Source organism: Plectropomus leopardus, chromosome 16, assembly GCF_008729295.1.
Source record: "Plectropomus leopardus isolate mb chromosome 16, YSFRI_Pleo_2.0, whole genome shotgun sequence".
Lineage (NCBI taxonomy): Eukaryota > Metazoa > Chordata > Actinopteri > Perciformes > Serranidae > Plectropomus > Plectropomus leopardus.
In genome coordinates, this window is record NC_056478.1 from 9,102,156 (window position 1) to 9,117,735 (window position 15,580).

At 39.5% G+C, this 15,580-nt stretch overlaps 1 protein-coding gene across 1 annotated transcript in view; it reads left to right on the forward strand.

Moving 5' to 3' along the window:
* Window positions 1-15,580, forward strand: part of nbas (NBAS subunit of NRZ tethering complex) — a 220,608-nt gene that overhangs the window by 189,241 nt on the left and 15,787 nt on the right. The window contains exons 50-52 of the mRNA XM_042503247.1: window positions 3,171-3,310; window positions 11,998-12,145; window positions 13,465-13,599. Coding sequence (XP_042359181.1) covers window positions 3,171-3,310; window positions 11,998-12,145; window positions 13,465-13,599 — 423 coding nt within the window. The remainder of the gene's footprint in view (window positions 1-3,170; window positions 3,311-11,997; window positions 12,146-13,464; window positions 13,600-15,580) is intronic.

Sequence of the window (15,580 nt, forward strand, 5' to 3'; positions counted from 1 at the left end):
GGATTATATGGAGCCTCCCTACCGACAAAAAGGAAGTTAGGAGTTAACCCCTTAAAACCTGAACTGACATAATTTCTCATGTGCAGCGCTCAGATGCCTTTGAATTAAATATTTGAAACCTCAGCATATTGGTTTGATTTCTTTCAAAAACTTGGAATAAGGGCAATGAACACTTTGGCAAGACATTTTCTGCAAATTGGAAATTAGTAAAAGGTGACAATAAAAATTAACTGAAAAAAGAGAGAACATTTTTTTCGGAAGTTGAAAAAAATGTAAAGAGAATTGCATATATATTCATTAAAATTACATTTTAGAAATATGTAACATAAATATATTTATGAATTATTCTAGCAGTTTTTTTCCAGGTAATTTCCTTGTTTTTTCTTTTTTTCTTATGTATTTCTTTTTGCTAATTTTCAGGAAATACTCTGTAACTTTTACTTTTTTCAAGTTGCTAAGTTGCTAATTGCCTCCTTATGTTTTTTTAAATCAGTCCAATTTGCTTAGTTTTCAAAGGTTTATACATAATACTGTTGGTTTAAGGAGCTGTGTGTGACATTCAGAGCATATCTCTGATTTAGGATTTGATTCAGGTCATCTGATCCAGCTGTAGTTCAGTAGAAAGAAAATAGTTCCTTTATAAAACTGCTCACAACAGGGTCTGTGCATTATCTTGAGTAACCGAGTCATGATTTCTGGAGAGTGACATTGCTTTTGAGTTTTAAAACACATTGTTTTGGTGATTTGGACACCACAAGCCAAGTGCCAGCGTCCAGGCAGACGTCTGTACGGTCAATATCTCCAACACCCGGCACCTCACATCAAAACAATCTAGACTGATAAATAGCACTACAGGTAAGAGGAAAAATGTTATTTTGACTTGTGTTTACCTGTCTCTTAAACCAACAGGACACATACATCAGCTTTTGGCTGAGTCTACTTTAAATCCCCAAAATAAGTGCCTTTTTATATTTCTGCCTCACCAACATTCAGACAGTAACACCTGCTGCAAAAACACAAATTTGTGTGCCTCTGGTTGTTGCCACTGAACTGGCGATGTGTGGCTTTTTTTCGCTTTTGACTGCACAGTGACCTACACGGCGTAAAACAACTCACCTGCAGCGCTCTGCTGTGGCTTTCAACAAATATCTCGTGGGTATATGTTTTGTTTAAAAGGTTTTGCAATCCAGGGGTCTACCACAGTGTTTGGAGATGCAATATGCAGCGGGGCACGTGGCTGCAGGCACCCCAATACACAGAACTGTGGCATTTGTACATTTCGTCAACACTACCTGCTGCTGTCAGGCCATTTGTAACAGCATTGCTGATTTTTATTTGTGTGACAGAAAATCATTTTGAAGACAGTATTGCATTATGCTTGAGAGTAATTTCAGTGGTCTTTGGTATGTTAATGCAGCTGTCCGTTGAAAAGTATTTTATTAAATTATTGTTAATTGGACAACTTAAAGGGACAGTTCAGATTTTCTAAAGTGGGGTTGTGTGGGGTACTTATCCAAAATTAGTGTATTTGATACAGTAGATGTCAGTCTGCACACCCCCAGTTGGGAGAAAAGTAGGGAATATACTGCTGTGGACTGGGGTTGGCAACAAAATGTATTTGTATCAGTTTAAGTGTGCACATACAATACCCAAACAAAATAACTATTTGAAGCAGTGGTAAACCAGCAACTCCTGTATTCAGAGATGTTAAATTGCTATTTTTCTCAATGGAGTTTGGCTCTGAAGAGAGCGATTTAACAGCTTAGTTTTCCAATTAGAAAACACTATGTGACATTAAGGTACAGCAGTGAAAATACTGTATACTCAAACTGATATTGACTGGAACTTGTTTTAGGTGGTTAAAATATGTTTTGATGCTGCCTCATCCACAGCAGTGCATTGCTTAGCTTTAATGTTGGACGCCAGTCTGCTTTTCCAAACTGGGGTTGCGCTGACTGACATCTACTTTATGTAATATACTGACTGTGAATAAGTACCTCATACAACCCCACTTAAAACAAAAAAAAGCTAAACTATCCCTTTAATTTGCTATCCCAAATATGAGTACTTTGGAGCAAGATTTTTGCCAGTACTGATGTACAGATGGTCTCTTTGCCAAATCAGCTTCATTACCAAACTGTCATAATAAAGGTTAAAAGAAGAGGCATGTGTTTACAGTTTTACTCAAAGACAGTTCCCAGTATCTTAAAATGTTCAAACTAGACCGTGTATAGACCTTCAAACGGGTGAAATATCGCCAAGCTTTACATAGATATCCAGTCTTATAAATTTGATCCCACCACCGAGGCTGAAACAATGTTTTATGAGTCTGGCTGCCAGTGATGTATGTGTTTTGTTGTGTGTGTGTGCGTGCATGTGTGACGGAGCCTGTCTTTGCAGCAGCCATGCTTTGGCAGGTTGTAGTTTTCCCCTCAGAAATCAGCCGCTCTCTGAACTGTTAAATCACACTAGAAGCCAACCTTTGAGAAGAAAATTAATTACTTTCCCTCCGCTGCCACCTCCTCCTCTCATTTTTTCCACATTAACCCTCCCTCGTTTCTTTTCACTCTCACACTCTCCCTCTTCACTCGGTCTCTCTCTTTCTCATAATAGTATAGAATAAGTTTGGCCACAGGTGACGTTCTTTTTTTAAACCAACAGTGAAACGTGCCATTACTCACAAAGCCTTGTTCCGTCTTTTCAACGCCCTACTTGAAGTTTGCTTTGATGCTCGTCTAGACTGAGTGTTTTTGATTGCGTGGCTCATTCAGGCACCGTTTTGGCAGGGATGCCTTAACCACAAACTCTGCAGCAGTCATTAGGTTGTCAAGTTTTGCCATCACGATAGAGAGCTTCATTTGAAATCGATGAAAGCTGCTCTCTTGTTTCTGCTGCAGTAGCTTTGGATGGTGTCTCGTGGAAGATAATAAATCACCGAAATCCACTTGATGCTGGCATTCATCATCATAATAACCCACAACATTGCATGTGTAGCAGAATTTAAAAGAAACAGATTATGGTTATGGTTTCATCACTAAACACTCGTCATTCAGTTGATTTGTGCTTTGGTGCTCAGTGACCTGGTGATGCCTTAAAATCTGGATCTTCACAGGTTGGCCTTTGCTTTTTGGTCTCAAATAATTCTCTTTTCTCGCCTCCTTTCCTCTCAGGTTGAGATAGAAGATGTGGAGAATGAGGAGAAACGATACGCTCTCTTCCTTGAGCTGCTGGAAGCCGCACAGAAGTGGGAGGACTTTCAGCTGCTCACTCTCCTTCTGCAAGCATGGCCGCCCATGATGAAAGAGGAAGTGTAAGACACTTAATCTTTTTTTCATTGGATTTTTTCAAGGGCAAAGCAATAGTTTGACATTTTGGCAAAAATATTATGGCGAAAGGGTAAATAAAAGGATTGATACTCATGTTGATAAATATGATGCAACAGCTAGCAGCTGGTTAGCTCAGCAAAGAGACTTGAAACAGGAAAACAGCTAGCCTTGGTCTGTCTGGAGTTCAATATTCACACCTAAGAGGTTTGATCTGTACAAAAACCAAAGTGTAAAAATGACTAGCTGTTGTGTAGGACTAGGAAAGGGTCGGATTAGCTGGTTGCCGCTGGATTTTAGTCCTAATGCTGAGCTAAGCAAATTAGCTGCTGTAGGATTATATTTAACATACAGAAACAAGAGCCGTATTGCTCTTCTCATCTAATGCCAAGTTCACACCACGTGATTTTATCCTTAATTTTCCACTTGCCGACAGTTTGGAGATCACAGACAAAATCCGTGGAGAAGAGCAAAGTGATGCTCACTCCTGTGAGCTACGATTACAATTTGTGAATTTTCACCACCTTTGTATTTTTGCATCGAGCCAAACATGAGCAGCATCACGCTGTTCCAGTGTGTGATTTTAGATAACAGGCGGGCATCATGCAAACAAAAAAGCTGTGACGGGCATGATGCTTAACACAACAGTGTCGGCCTAAAGTTTGACATATAACGTATGCCGCTGCAGTGCTTTCTAAACAATAACAGTGGCATGACAGTCATTAACCTCCTCTGTTTAATGGCGACTGACCTTGTCCTGAATCTCATTGTTTTCCCAATTTGCGGCCATTTTTGTCTGCTGTGCTTTTTCTTTAAGTTAGCTAACTGCTGCCTGCTCTTTCTTAATTTTCACACAGTGGGTTAAACATATAACACGCCGTCAAAACATCGCACCTGTCCTGCCCATAATTCCATTCTGCAAATGGTCTCTTTTTAACAGATGTTGTTGCGGCGCTGTTACTACCACTGTTGTCGGCTCAAGGGCAGAGCGACTCTGCCCCTCTGTCCATGGTCGTATACCGTTTATAAATAATGGTGAGCAGGTGTAACAGCGTGATAATCCTGTCTTGAACAGGGAGTGTAAAAGGGGCTAAAGACACAATCTGAGAGTTTCACCCATGTGTTGCAGACCGCCAAAAGATGTTTAGCAGGTTAAATCTCCTGACCAGTTAACAAGTCCAAATTCTGTAGTGTGACATTTGTTTTGACTGATGTTGTGGCCAAAGAAAGCTGCAACAACCTAAAGCCTATGAGAGTGCAAGATATGGGCCAGCAAAATATGTGGGGGAGGAGTCATAACACCCACTACAGAACATCAGCTAGCAGAGCAGACAATCTTTGCTCCCTAAACATTAACTCTTCCACATTATTTTATTTTTATTCTTGTTTTTTCTTTGCAAATCACTGCACAAACAACTTAAGAGTGCTTGCTTTTAACGGATATCAATTTTTTGAAGAATAGAAATCCTCTCTTGGCCCTGGTCTTGCATCTTTTTCATTTCTTGTATTTGTTTTGTTGACATACTCTTCAAGGATTCCACTCTGTGAAATGTAATCAATAAGATAAAGTCATGTAATGTGAAAAATACAGTAATCTGATGACTTTGAAAGTTGCATAGTGTGTCAACACCATAAGTCTCTACATTAAAGTAAATAAGCGCATTATCCCAAAATGGCAAAAAAAAACTCTCTCAGGTATGGTAATTACTTTCCAACATCAACAGTGTTGCTTTCTTTCCATCCTTTCTCACCTCACTTTATTCAATTCACTTTCTTTCTTAATGCATCTCAGCATCTTCAGTGAATGTAAGTGTTCAAGTTAAACTGTAAAATTAGTGGTATTTTACCATCTTAGGTCAAAGTGAACTCATATTCTGGCTGATAGTGAGTGTGTTTTACCGCTTAGCCATCAACCACAGTCACTGCCAGCAGAGTTTACACAGTAGCTTGTCTGTTAACAAACTCAAGGACACATAAAGACATTGACATTTTAATGGGCAAACTGTGCAGTGTGTTCTCATTTCACTGAGCGGGAATGGAGAATAGAGGCTCTAATCACTCAGGTCTACATATTGCACATAGACTTTTAGAGATGGAAATGAAAACAGGCGTCTTCACAAAGCTTGAGGCTCTGGGCTTCTTGCACCAGCTGGCATCTTATGAGCCTCAGCCAGTGTTGGCTGTATTATCGATAAGTGCCTAATGATGTGATTGCTCCTCTCCTTCTCTATTGTTCTTGATTAAAAGTGAGTAGTACTCTGAAGCCCGCCGAGACAATGCAGGGTTGTGCTGCGGGGAGTTTATCCTTCCAGCTCAATCAAAGCAGGCTGTTTCAAACAGTTTCGATCAGCAATTTAAAGTTCTTCTCCGCTAGTTGTTTAGAACTCACAAGGACATGCACAGAGCCGTGCAAAGGTGTGTAAGCGCGTGTAAATCAGCTTTATCGACTGATGACTTTGTTGGTTTGTTGATGAAAAAGATTTATATTTACTCATTACTGGTGCTTCAGTTTAAAGGCTAACTCAACCTGCCTGATGGGATACTTTCTCTTTCAATGGAAATTAATGTTAGGCCAGGATCAGACTGCACAATATTTTATCTGTCCATGTGATGACTCTTTTAGATGAGGGCGTCGCAGTACTGCAGTGACTTAACAACCTGCTTGAAATGAAGTAAGGCTGTTTTTGTCAGGCATTATGAAATGTCTCAAGCCACTCTCTAACTATGTAGTTCCAGGGGGTTAAAGGTTCAAAAAGGCACAAAAATTAAACTCAGCGAGTAAAATCAAGAGCTTTTATGCATCCCCTTTTGCATTTCCACTACATGATTAACAAAAGACTAAAAGTCACCATTTTTCTTATATATACTGTGGACAGAGTCTTATGTTTGTTTGGATGTAATATTTGGATGCAAAGCAGAAAAGCAGAGATTTGATGGTTCTTTATTTTGACTTAAGAGCAGAGCTACAATGAAACAACTGTCAGACACTGTAGTTTACTGTATTATTGAAGCTGATAGTTCCAGGGACAGCAGAAAGTTTCACACCCAGAACAGGACAGACTGATGAGCTGAGTTAAGAACAAGCAGCAGCCTCTCAGGCTGAAAGAATGAAGCCAGTGTAAAAATGCCAAAAACTGCATTTCTTCGATTGGCCACTTGAGTTTTTCAGTGCCCCACTAAAGTCCTTACCTCTAGGCAGGGACTTGTTTTGCCCTCTTAAAAGTTCTCGAAAATTGTCCTACAGGGGCGGCTCCTGCGGTGGAGACACGTAACAGACAAGACCCCGTAAAACTAACCCCGAGTTCCTACAGTGGAAACAGACCATTACATGTGGAATCTGTTTTCACTACACTCGCTGATGTTCATTTTTGTACTCATAAATTGTCTGTTGGATTGGGTAATTTTTAGTCTGATGCTGAATTTAACCTGTGAGAATGCTGCCTACTGTGGGAAAAAAAAAATCACTGAGAGGGAGACAGTTTAAGTTTTCGGAGAATGTGAAGAATCAGGAGCAAGTGAGAAAACCATGAGTGTTTTTGTAAAGGACAGTAGAGTTGTTATGGACTTTGTGTAAAGCCGGTGTCTTTGCCGCTGAGAAGCAGTAGGAGAGATGGGATTAGGTTTGGACGACGCAGCTGCTTCAAGTTCACCCACAGATTTCACTGACTCTGTGAGTGCGGAGCAGCTGTAGTCAGAGCGTCACTGCTGGGACGGTCGGCTATAATCACTTCTTTTAACTGCACACTGAGCTGTTGTTCTGCGTTTCAGATAAAAATGCAAACATTACGCTGAGTACAAACTCAGTGACTGATTACAGGCTTTGTTTTTGTTCGTCTCTTTAGTCGGCCTCATTTACATTGCTCAAGTTAATTTGCTGCAACATGCATTCACACACTAACTACAGTGCGCTGTAATTTGCCTCTTTGAAGCCTGAAATTTCCGTCTGATCTGTGTTTAGTGTGCATTTTATGTGGAATGGCTGCTGAATCCTGCAGTCGTAATTTGGGACACAAAACTCAGAATAACCTAACCTTCAAACGCCTCATTTCAGATGTTCTGTTAAGATTCGAGGGCGTGCGAGACACATGGTTAACCTTAACTATTTGTCTGACTCAGCGTTTAATCCTGGCTGGGATGGAGGTGTGTTTACTGTGTGTGAGCGGAGATTTGTTTCAGTAAGACTACAAGAGGCTGTTTTGGGAGCTATATTGAGTTGCATTTAAAGAGCTTATCCTTTAGTCCATCCGCATAAACTGAGTCATGATTCAAAGCACGAAAGGAAGGCTGGCTGTGACTCACACTGCACCCTGTGACAGATTTGGCGAGCACGCAGACACTCATAGTTGCATGCAGCAGAGCCCCGACGTCCCCCTGGTAAAGCACAGGAAGCAGCAGTGAGCCAAGCAGCACAAGTGGGCTCTGTTTGCTCCCCTGGCTGCATCATCCGAAGGTGAAGCAGCTTGTCGGGACAAGACACCCCACAGTAGCTGGATGGAGAGCTGCTTTTTCACTGACGGTCACACTCAAGAGCCCTGCTGTCCTCCCTGCTGTCTCTTCACCTCTATACTTTCTTCCTCATTTGCAAGGTCTTTTTTTTCTTTTGCAGATATACACAAGCACACACAGGGTGTCCTTCATCTAATACACTTTCTTAACCCTTTGAAACCTGAGCAAATTGGCTTGATTTTTTTCAAAAACATAGGAAGAAGGCAAAGAGCAATGAAATGACCCAAAAATTAGAAAGAAATAATTAAAATGTACAAGAACATTACCTGAAAATTAGCTTTAAAGAGATTTCAAAAAACAACAGCACAGAATTGACCTGGAAAAAGTGCTTAAACCTTCTAATAATTTAAAAATGTAATTATGACAATTAGATTTTTTTTTTCCTTGGCTTTTTTCCTAAGACATTTTCCCTGGCTTTTTAAAAACACTTTTCTAAATCTACCAATTCCTTGCAATTTGTGAAAGATTTCTTGCTAAGCTGCTCATTTCCTTTTTTCCCCCCACGCTTTTCACAGAAATTGCACCAATTTGTCAGGCTTCAAGGTTCAAATACTTATGTAAGGCATCTGAAAGCAGCATAAGAAAAGCGATGTCACTCAAGGTTTTAAAGGGTTAAAGGTATAACAGTATGTTTCAATCTGGACCCAGTTTTTCCATGTTTTTGTGTCTAATGACACCAATTTTTTAAATTATTCCAGGATTGTGCAAAAGCGGCAAAACAGGCTGCCATGTAAACACTCATGGCACATTCGCATCGTCAATTTGTATCCACTAAATGTAATTGTCTTTGCAATGACAGGCTCGGATTGTTATTTTAAGTGACTGACAACATAATGGAAAAGATACAGAGATATAGAGATAGACCTTTTTGTTAGGAGTGAAATTCTTCATATTTAACCAGAAACAGCCCCGAAATCGCCAAACTCACCAGACTCTATTTACATAAACTTTGATTTTAGCATTGTAAAAAACACACTTCACTCAAAATCAACAGACACAAAATAAAAATCACAAAAACCATATAACTCCAGCAGAGTAACAGGAGGAGGGAGGGAAGCCAGGCTGTGGGCTTGACCCGCTTCAGGGACCCACAGCTGGCTGTCCTCCCTGGCCCACACACCTCTGGGTCCTGGATGCCTAAGCGGAGCAGAACGGGAGGCTTACAGTCTTCGGAGGACAGCCGGGTACCCCGCCAAGGCATAGAAGGGAAAATCAGATTTTTCCAAACCCTTAGGCACCCCTCAAACCCCCTGCTAGAGCGTCACATAGGACTTGGCCACTGGTGGCAGCATTCAACTCATGCAGGCTTGACGGGCGGAGAGAGAAGAGGAAGCACCCACTGGGAGGAAACAGTATATTTTTAAAATTGTTGGCTGTATAGTGTCAGAAACGGGTTGTGATGATGAAAAGGGGAAAAAAATGCAAATTTGTCATTAATCTGGAGAAATATAGGAGTACTGTGACTCTGGGAGGAACTCGAGAGAAGGCAAAAAACGTGACTCTACCAGCAAAAAAACAGGGTTGACAAGTATAATCTTATCTGTCACTGGCAAAAACAAACAATTTTAGTGGATGTAAGTTGAAAGTGTCCACATGCTCCGAGTCTTTACATTGCAGCCAGTTTCATGGCTGCCGGCAGTAGCTCTCTCGCTAAATACTGAACCAATTTAAAAAACTGTCGTTCCCATTAGCCACTTAGACCAAGAGTTCCCATAGTCATGGAATTTGTGGAAAAGTTATGAATTTAGAAAAACAGTTTTCCAGGCCTGGAAATTGTTTGGAATTAACAGAATGTTTTTGGAAAATTTTGAATGTGCAATTGTTTTACCTACTATTTAAAATATCTTCGTAAAAATCACCAAACATGGGGTGCCTGGTGGCTCAGTGGATAGATCAGCGGCCCATATACAGAGGCTGTGTACTCGCTACAGCGGCCGCAGGTTTGAGTCCGGCCTTGGCCCTTTGCTGCATGTCTCCCCCTCATCCTCCCCCTTTCACGCTCAAAATTTCCTGTCAATTAAAGGCAATAAAAGCTCAAAAAAATAATCTTAGTTTTTTTTTTTTTTAAAAATCACTAAACAAATATATACAAATATGTTGTATGACTAATTCTGAATCTAGTGCTGCTCTGTGTGTCCGTTCATTGAATCTTCTTTTTTTTTTTAATCCTCCAAAAAGTGGTGCAGACTTATATTTTTAGTACTTGTTTGTGCCAATCTGGTCAATAATACACCAGCAGAAATGTCTAACTTGAAGAGTGAAGATTGCAAGCGTTAGCAGTTTATCCACAAATGCCTAGGAAGTGTGTGTTTATAGGCCCAACCATTTTAAACAACTCCATCAAGATTTTGAAATGGGATAAAATATTTTGGAAACAATATGGAAAAGTTCTGAAAATTCATTGGTAAAAATGTACGAGAACTATGTAAGACAAAAAAAGCTAAAACAAGGTCCAGGTTGAAAAATACTGAACTTAACACACATTAAATCAGCCTAATATGGCATCAGGATTCAACCACTTTACTTATTTTTTTCAATTTCTCATTATATAACCGAGGATATATCATCATGTTACCATCTACCCTTTATCACGTGAAAACACCCGCAGTGAAACAAAGCATACATTCATATCAGATTGCTCCTCTCATCTCCAATCTCCTTCTCTGTATCTTCAATTTTTAATGTACGACTTGTCATGTTAATCACATATGTAACTTCCAGCCGTACTGGCATGTCGACGGCAATTTTCTAACCAACAACATATTTCTTCCTTTACAGTGGTGTTTTGCTGCCTGTGTCTGATAGATGAGTGACAGATCTATTATAACTAAGGTTAAAGGTTTGATGCAGATTTAATGAGCCACTTATTTATGTACTTTACTTGTCTTTAATTTAACACCCACAATAACGACTAACATTAGGGTTTGCCGGCAGTTGGAGGGAATCGAATATACATTAGCATTAACTGCATGCTAATGATAATGTTAATAGAGTTAATAATTTCAAAAGGTTCCATCCGTCAACCAAGATCTAATTAACAGATAATGAGTTGTTCGGGGGTTCCTATAGGTTTTTTTTTTCCTTTCTATGTCTGATATTAATAAAGATCCATGAAGGTCAAATTGCTGTAACGTCATTGGCATTTGATGGCCTCGGCGAGAGCTAATCGGTTACTCTGGAGGCATTAGCAAAGGTCTCCAAGACACTCATAAAGGAGCGTGTCAACAAAGTGACGCCTGTCAGTGCTGGCAGCTGGTCCCCCGGTGTTCACAGACAGAGAGAAAAACTCAGCATGTAGGTGTTTAATATTAACTGCAGGAGTAAAGTGGTCAAACATTGTGTCTCCTCACTTACATGTCAGCGTCAGAATTCATTAGATCGCCGCATAACCTCTGGATGATGCTGTCTGCGCTAATGTCAGCTCCTGATTTGATGCTGCTATTCTTATGTGGCTGTTGTGTTTATATTATTTATAATAGCATAGGGTCGTCAGCTGACGTGGCCCAGTCTGTGTCTAACACGATTACCATCTGGTGACGTGTGACTGCAGTGTTGGATAAAAAGAATAGCAGTCATTTTAAATATTGTAATATGCAAGGTTCCAGTCGTCATGGAAGACCTGGAAAAGTCATTGAATTTCACGATCACATTTTGCAGCCCTGTAAAGGTCAAGGAATTTGTAAAAATCATTGAAAGTTTTGAAAAAATCATGGAACTGTGTTGTGTGTAATAAGTCAAATGTACATTAATGTGAATTTATGTCCTGTTGGTGGCAATATAACATAGCTCTAATATGTTAATGTTTATTTTAATATGCTGGGATGTTGAAATTATGTTTGAATAGCATTTGAATCTTATATGTTTGAAAAAATATATATATTTTGAGTCCTTGAAAATTCATGGAAAAGTTCTGAAATGTTGTCCATGCTATAGCTTGTTATGATAAATCTTGCTCAATATTAGCTGGGAAATCTTATTGAAACAACACATATTTTCCTAGAATTGGATTAATTTCTAATGCAAATCATGCTTGACAAGATTTCTTTTTCTTTTTAGACCAAAAATGAGACTATTTTCCTTAAAACAAGTCTTTTCTTTTTTTTACTGTCTTGAATTTCCTTTTTTGCAGTGTGCATTCGCACTCACAGGTGTCGCTTTCTGTCTCCAGGGCAGAGTCGGAGCGTAACCCCTGGGTGGTGCTGACCTCGGCTCTGCTGAGCCGCTGCCAGGCGCCAGAGGTCAAATTAGACCTGGGTCAGCAGGTTGTCACTATGGTGCGATCTCTCTATAACACCAAACACAAGCTTCCTGTGGAGGTAAATATCAAACACTCCTTGGATAATCGCCTGTGACTGCATGTGAACTTTGCAATGTCTGAAAAGTAGATCAAATCAATTAAATATGTGCACGAGTATAATTTTTAGGACCTCGTGCTTAACTCTTTTAATTGTATGCTCATTCATTCTTTTATCCCACTTACGCACTTACATTTAGAGATAAATACATATATATATATATTTATTTCAGCACTTTGTTGGGTCATTTTGCTCCTTGTTTTGTTGTTTGTTTTGTTACACCCCCACCCCACCCCATTATTTCAGGAAATTTTCTTGTTACTTTCTTACTTTTTTTTTTTTTGCTATTTTTTGGGCCATGTCTTTAGTTGCAATTTGCTTTTTCTCTGTGTTTTTGAAAGAAAACAAACCAATTTGCTCAGATTTCGCAGGATTAGGGAAAATGTATTTTTCACTTAATGGAGACTTTAAATAAAAGATCTGAATACTTCCTTCACTACATACACTGGGGACACTGAAAATTAATATTTTCAGTCAAGAAAAAAAAAATCAGTCTTAGACCCATTTCTGATTCCTTTGCTATCAACGTTATTATAAAAGATACACGAATAAGCTTGTTAGAATTCAGCCTTGCCGCAGCGCCACCATTTCACCTCCTATCTTAATACAGGAGCCTGAAGCTATTAAGCATGTAACCCACAGCAACATGTTAGCATCAGCTCAGTGCTTTCTGCTATGTACTATAGGCGCTCGCTGCTCTTTGATATCTGACTGCCCCTAATGCTATTCATGCCCTGCTGAGCAGCACCGTGGAAGTGGTAAGCCTAATGCCATTCTGTATGTCTAGCGCCAGCTGACTGTGATATTAGTTTAGCGCTAATGCTATTCAGTGTGAATAGGCTAGTGTCTGCCTGGCTGTCTAATATTAGTGTGGGAAGAGGGGTGGGAGGTGCAGGAGGAGGCCTTTTACTCTGTTCTGAACAGCTTTAATTTGAATCTGCTGGAATGAAACCGCCAGAGCATGGGGGAGTCAGATTGCATTGTGATATCCATATATTACTGCAACAGGACCATGTGTGTGTGTGTGTGTGTGTTTTTGTGTAGACCTTTTTAAAAGTATTATGTGCCTGCGTGTCTGTACAGTATATGCACATCGATTAACCTTCACTGTTCCTCGCCTACTCTCTTCCCTCTCTCCCCTTTTGTTCTCCCGTTCTCTGATTACCTTTCTCTGTTTCCATCCCACTTTTGCCTTCATCTCTCCCCCTCCGCCTTTCATCCATTCATCCACACATCTATCCATTCATCTACCCCCCCGCCCCGCCTCTCTTCCTCTCCAGTGTGTCAGACGTACATCTACCCTGCTGCTCCAAAACCAGCCGAGCCTCCAGCAGCCCGCACTCAAACTGATGGCCGAGAGCGGCGACGAGCAACTGCTGCAGCTGATTCTGGGTCAGATCAACAGCATGACGGCAGTAAGTGGCACTGTGAAAATTTTATGACACTATTATAGCGACCAAAATTATCAAGGTTATCGGTATTATCACGGTGTGGTTAAAATGTGCTGAAATAACCCTAAAAGCACTCACTGAAATTATTTCACCAAGTTTTATATTGAAAAGCACAAATACCATTTTGTTTTTATACATATAAAATAACAACATTGCCAATATGGGCCCCACTGTTTAATATAATCACAACACCTTAGTTATGCTATGACATTTTTGCAATCTTAAACTTTTTGTGATATACAAAGTAATGTACCAACAAATATATTGCAATATATTGCATATATTGCCATTTAATACCTTTTTTATGCTGTATATTATATATATATGGCCCTCAAGGAAAACTTTTTCAACATGTATTTTATCTATTAAGATTAATTTATAATGATAAAGATCCTCATTCACAGCAAAATTCAGTGGACTGAAAAAGCAGTTTATTTGATTATCCAAGCAGGTTACCAAAAGTTGAATTTGTATACTTGCAATATTGATTATTTATATAATAAAAATAATGCAGAGGCAGTGAATGGAAAAAACACAAAAATTCATACTTTCTTTTACCTAAAAATTCTGTTGAAATTTGCACTTCATTTGAATAGAAAGTCTACTGCTGTCTATGAGAGCCTTGCTCTGTCTGCTGCACGCCCACTTTGTAAAAAGGATTTCAATAAGAACTCATATTGCACGCTGCACCTGCATCTGGGAGACTGTTGCCACAGTAACTCTGGTTGATGCTGGACAGTATTTACAGTGCATTTTTTTAAGCATGGTAATCGCACACAATTTCAATGCTAAATGAAATTTGAAATGGGACATTGTAATAATCTGCATGGTGCATGTTCAAATGCAGACCAAGTGGAGTCCACAGCACGGACCACAGGCTGAATGCAGATGTTTCACACATTTATTTAAGTAACCAGTTACTAAAACTTGGGGAAAACTAGTAAAAATGTACTCAGCTGCTTCCAAGAGCTGGTCCACCCACCAGCCAAAACCCTAAATGTTTTTGTTTTTTGGCTGGTGAGTGAAACAAATCTAGCAGCCACTTGGATATTTTACTAGCATTTGGGTGGTAGCCTGTGGTAATCTCCATCCCATGTTGGTTGAAATGTGTCCACCATCAGATTTGGCAATGAATTTTCTACGAGTAGCTGTTCAGGGAAGGCTTTGAAGGCTGGATTCCCAGGTGATTACTAGAATTTGTGATTTTTCAAATTCAGCTGCCACCCAAGGTGAAGTGTTTTGGACAGATATGGAGGAAGAGAGTTAAGTTATAAATACAGAATCCTGTCACACTTGAAACATTTTTTTCTGGTACATAAAATCTCCCTTTTTGAAAGAATTAAAATTTTACTATTCTAAACATTTAGTTTTAACGTTGTTTTTTTTTTCTTCTTTTCTTTATGGCATGAAAGTTGCAGATTAAATAAGAAAAATATTCAAAACTGCTGAACTACAGTTTATTTTAAACCATTCAAAGTTTTTGATTTTACAGAACAGTTACTGTATTGTGACATATACCATTACCGATATAAAATAACACATGCCATGATTCTGATTGTTATTGCCCACCCCCAATTCAATATCATAATTGTTTCTTTTGCTGTGTATTTAAAGTAATAGTGTGACAATATTCCAGCAGGCCTCAGAGACGGTACAACATATACTATATTAAAAAAGTGTGAGACGGAATAGAAAAAGTGCAATACAAAAATATAATAAAACCTTTTTACTGTCATAAGATAAGAGTGAATTTCTCCCGGAGAATCTCAACATTCAAATAAGCCAACCCTCATCCGCTCGCTAACTGTCCTCAAGTTGTGGGAAACCACGATCGGATAAGAGAGTAATAGTTTAAGACTGTGTGGGCCGCTCTCCACTGTTTCCCCATCTGATAAGCAATTGTCACAAAGTGGGCCTCTCAGACCGAGCAGACCCTCCCTTTGTT